At 43.7% G+C, this 4,702-nt stretch overlaps 2 protein-coding genes across 2 annotated transcripts in view; one reads left to right on the top strand and one right to left on the bottom strand.

Moving 5' to 3' along the window:
• CDC73 (cell division cycle 73) overlaps positions 1 to 4,702 on the top strand; it is a 61,764-nt gene that overhangs the window by 27,656 nt on the left and 29,406 nt on the right. The window lies entirely within an intron of this gene.
• B3GALT2 (Beta-1,3-galactosyltransferase 2) overlaps positions 700 to 4,702 on the bottom strand; it is a 20,715-nt gene continuing 16,712 nt past the window's right edge. Inside the window, exon 3 of the mRNA XM_006757648.2 lies at positions 700 to 3,289. Coding sequence (XP_006757711.1) covers positions 1,933 to 3,186 — 1,254 coding nt within the window. The 5' untranslated portion in view covers positions 3,187 to 3,289 and the 3' untranslated portion in view covers positions 700 to 1,932. The remainder of the gene's footprint in view (positions 3,290 to 4,702) is intronic.

Below are 4,702 nucleotides of genomic sequence, written 5' to 3'. Positions count from 1 at the left end.
ACCTTTTTTTTACTTTAGGAGTAGAAAGGAGAGATTTACTCTCAAGGTGGATGAGCCCATATCCAAATCAGTGGAATCATATGTTCATGGAAGGATTCCTTTTGCCTTTCATCAAACTTACCTACTTTGGCATTACTGTCCCATTATGTGTGACTTTTACTTAGTGCTCTGGTAGTCTTTGTATAACATGGAAATGAAATTAAATTAAAAACAGATTTTGCTAAGAGCCCATGGTATTAGCTAGCTCAGCATTCAGAATTACTCTGTGTAGAATAGGAATGAGTACTGAATTAAAAATGAGCAGTAAATTGTTTATAAACAGAATTCATCTTAAATACTAAGTACTTAGTATCTTAAATACTAAGTGCAGTTTCTGTGATTCTGAAATTTACAAATGTTACAATTCTGTTTCTATATAATATCTTCAGAATTGAAGGTAAAAATGATCGTTATTAGAATAAGGATAACTAACATCCTGACGAAATTAAGATTAATAAGTTCAATTACTTAAAAAATGATCGTTATTAGAATAAGGATAACTAACTGACGAAATTAAGATTAATAAGTTTAATTACTTGTGTGAAATAGAAACACTATTTTAGAGTTGGTAGGTTTAGTATTTCCTGATTTTAAAATGTATAATGGAACCAACCAAAATCACTGTGAAAAATATTTGCACCACAACACTCAGTAAAGATGTTTTCACCCTTTTTATTAAAAACCTGATAAAAGTGCATCGTATACATTGTTCATCCTAGAATCAAGTCTTCATCAAACATGGGTAGTTTTCCCCTCTTCCCCCAGAAGGCTTTTCACAGGTAATGCACACTGTTTGTCATCTAGCGGATTAAAAACTGCAGGTTTGTAAACTTGGCGCTCGGCGAGAAGTAGGTGCCATGGAGTGATTAAGAGTTGGCGTGTGTGCACCTGCTGTCAGGAAGTAAAGTCCCAGATGCTGCCGCTTGGCAGGCACGCATCTTAGAAAAGGATTGAATGGGGCGGCTGTGCGCTCTTTACTTTTATCTGCTTCCAGCAGCACATTCTCTTTGTGCCTGTAAGTAATCACCTCTGCCTCAGCGAGAGGGACATGATCTATTTTTATAGATGTGCCTGCGCGAAGTGCAAGCACTCCTGCAGAGCGCAGTCGCCGGCTGGTGGAGTGGCTTGCTCAGGTACCAGCGTGGCCCTCACACCAACCAGAGAACACATCTGTCGACTTTGAAACCTTTACTTTTTATAGAAACTTGAGCCTGAGACACATTGATTTTTCACATTTTATCACGTCATGTCAAAAGATTTTCCCCGATATATGTGAGTCTTAGTAAAAGAAAATGAGTATCTCCATTGTTGTTTTTTTTTAAATAAGTACTTAGATGAGAACTGCATTGATGAATCACCTGAACTTTATAAATGTGTTTCTGGAATAACTCAACTGAATCTTATTGCATGGAATACAGTTTTTAGATCCCTAGAGTAGTCAGGTCACAAAATTTGTCGTTTGCACAATTACAAAGTCTTCATAAAATTAACAGTGATGTTTTATTTACATTTAATTATATGCTGAATCTAAAACGAAGGGTCTTTGGACTGTCTCCATTTCTTAAATTAAAATTCATGAGGAAAATATAGGCAAATACATCTTACTGGCCCCTAACATGAGACTTGAGTCATTGACATATGCATGCTTGTTATTGCATGTTAATACACAGAATCCCCTTAAACAGTTCTTTATAGATCCCCTCGGGAGACCTTTTTTGTTATATAATGTACTTTTAAGAATTACCATCTTCATAAATTAAAAAAATATTTTGGAATTCTTGTATGTGATGAGTTTTAACTAAAACTTGTCCTATGGTCTCATCCGTTTTAACTATACATGCTTTTAGCACTATTTTACAGATTGCACGTTTGAACAGAAAAGTCTCGTGTTTTCTAGTGTAGTTTACGGTGGCGATACCTGCCTGCCTTTTCCTTGGCCGCGTTGGCACACGCGTTGTGCTTATTTTGTTGTAAATGGTTCCAGTATTTTATCAGCTCACTGGGCTGGAACTGATGAGAGGTAATTAGGTGGCTGTATTTACAGCTGGAATAAGAAACTCGCCAGTGGTTGAACACAAACTCATTGGGCGGGGGCACAGGATCAATCCTCAGCTTGGCAAGACAGATCCCGACATACACATCCTCCAAGTGCAAACGGCGGATGCTGAGAGAGACTTTAAATACCTTCTCGGCCAGGTCTCCCGAGAACACGTAGCCCGTCCCCGAGCAGAAGACGGGGTAGCGCTCGCTCGGGTAGAGGTCCGGCGGCATGTACCACTTGCTGTCTTTGTTTCGATTGGGCGCGTAGCCTCTCATTAGGTAGCCAGTGAAATAGTTATGTCTGGGCGGCAGGTCTGGCTTCAGTAGCTTGTGTATTAAGTATTCAGTGTTGACAAACATGTCACTGTCCGTTTTCATCACATACGAAGCGTGTGGGCAGTACGTGGCAACCCAGTTCATGCCCATTAGCGTTTTAATGGTCAGGTTGTAGTATGTATCTAAATAGTCCTGTTGGATTATGTCGTGATGTTGTCTGCTCTCTTCCAGTATTGCGCGTTGAAAGTAGCCATTTAAATGAGTACTTGCTACGCCCAACAGAAAAATCCGTGTGATGTGGATGCCGGGGGCTAGACTCTCGTTGCCCCACGTTTGCCGAATCGCTCTCCTGGCCTCTGTTTGCTCCGGCTCCGCAGCGATTAGCAGGACTAGGAACGGGCTCTTCTCCTGGCACTTGGCAGGCTCGTTGATGAGATACTTGAAGTGGTGAGCATGTGGGTGTCCGGTGTCCTTGTCGCTGTAAAGGCTCCCGTTGGCACTGAGCGTGTTCTCCAGCCCCGTCACTCCTTGCGGCGACAGGTCTGTGTCGTTGGGGTTGGTGGCAGCTTGAGGCCTCAGCGTTTGCGGGACCGTTTCTTTCCAGATGTTCCGCAGAGAGCTGTGGTTGGTCTCGCTTTTCGTAGAACGGAATCCTCGGAAAGTGTAGATCACAGGGTTCTCTTTTAACCCAGCTCTGCCTGGCAGCCAGTCGTGGTGGTGGAAGAACAAGAACATGGCAAAGAGGAAGGCCAGGGAGAGCGCCCCGACGAGGGGGGCCCGGAACAGGGAGCGCTTGGCCCAGCAGCAGTGCCGCCGCCGCCACTGGAGCATGGTGGACACGCGGGAGGAGGCGGCGGGCCGGCTTCCTCTGCAGTCAGCGCTGTTCCCGGGTCACCATCTTCCGGCTCGGGCTCGGCGTCTCCGTGCAGTCATTCTGTGGAGGGAAAGCACAGGTTTACAGCGTGCTCACTCTCCCCGAACTGCCTGAAAGGGGCTGAGAGGCTGCTGAGACCAGGGCAGCGGGAGCTGAGGCGCTGTGGAAAGATCGCCCGGGAACGTCTTTAGCAGCACACCTCGGTAGCAGTGAGCACCGGAAAGGGGACGGGGCACTTCCACTCTCTGTCTTGGGGGCTCTGGCCAGGTGCACTTGGGCCCAAGTGGAAGATTGAGAAGTGTGTGCACGCAGAGGAAGGCAGTGTCAGAGCTCTGCGAGGCCGTGTCAGAGCCTCGGGGCAGGTGGGAAGGTGTTGGCGGGCGTTAGCATTGACTTGACACGCTATTGGGGCTGTGCACTGTCAGCGGCCTTCGGTGTCAAACGGCCAGGCATCATTTCGTGGGACAGACGGCGCGGTTATGGCCGAGTCTGTTAGTCACAGAGCTGCCTGGCATGTGTCCATCGCCCCCACTGTGTTGAGAAAGTCAATGAGAAGATGCACCTGTCAGAATCAATTTTCAGGCTCCAGTAACTTCAGTGCAGGATTTTAAGGACTAAATGATGAGCAGTTTCAAGCACTCTTTTCTAATTTTAACCTTGCACTTCAAATATGAGGTATTAGGAGATCATTTTCCTTACTGAGACTTTAGATTACTTAAAAAAAAAAAGCAGCAACTAGTTGTCTTTAATCATCTGTGGCCGTGGCAGACTATCACGTGCCCCAGTCAGTCTCCATGTTAGAATCAAACTACTACTTTGAACAGTCTTTTCAGATTTCTTACAAAATACAGGTACTACTTACCATCTTATCCAAATACTCAAAATTTCAAACGTCACAAAATGCATTTTCGAGATCCTCAGGTTACTCTGTGTTGTAAATTTGTATGTTGAGTATTTGTTACACTTTTAGGACTCTTGCTAGCACCACATTTAGAGCCCTAGATTTTTAATACGATTATGGGTGTCACTGTGGAGGTTCCTGACACCGCATCTTAAGAACTGGCTGTGTTATCTTCAATCAAGGTGTTTCCGTGAAAGCACAGATTAGTTCATGCTTTCAGCTTGCCCTTAGTCTTTCTGCATCAGGGCATGGGGGTGGCGGTAGGTAAAGCTGCTGTAGCTTGAATTCTAGTAAAAGAAAAAACTTTCAGTAGAAGACTAGTATGTCATTTGACTTTTTTTCAAGTTTTTATTTTGCAAATTACTTCTTTAAGCAAAATAAAAGTAATCAATTAAAAATTTAATGTATTAAAAACAGTCTAGTAGGACCATTAGTTTTATTTGAAATGCACACACATGTATCTGTATACATAGATACATGTGTGTTCATCAGCCTGTGATGTTGAGAGATTTGTGATTAGTACCAAGTTTGCTTAGCTCTGACATGAAATGTAAATATTTTGGGGAAACCAA

Source organism: Myotis davidii, unplaced genomic scaffold (genome assembly GCF_000327345.1).
Source record: "Myotis davidii unplaced genomic scaffold, ASM32734v1 scaffold875, whole genome shotgun sequence".
Taxonomy (NCBI): domain Eukaryota; kingdom Metazoa; phylum Chordata; class Mammalia; order Chiroptera; family Vespertilionidae; genus Myotis; species Myotis davidii.
This window is presented reverse-complemented; position numbering and strand designations above follow the sequence as displayed.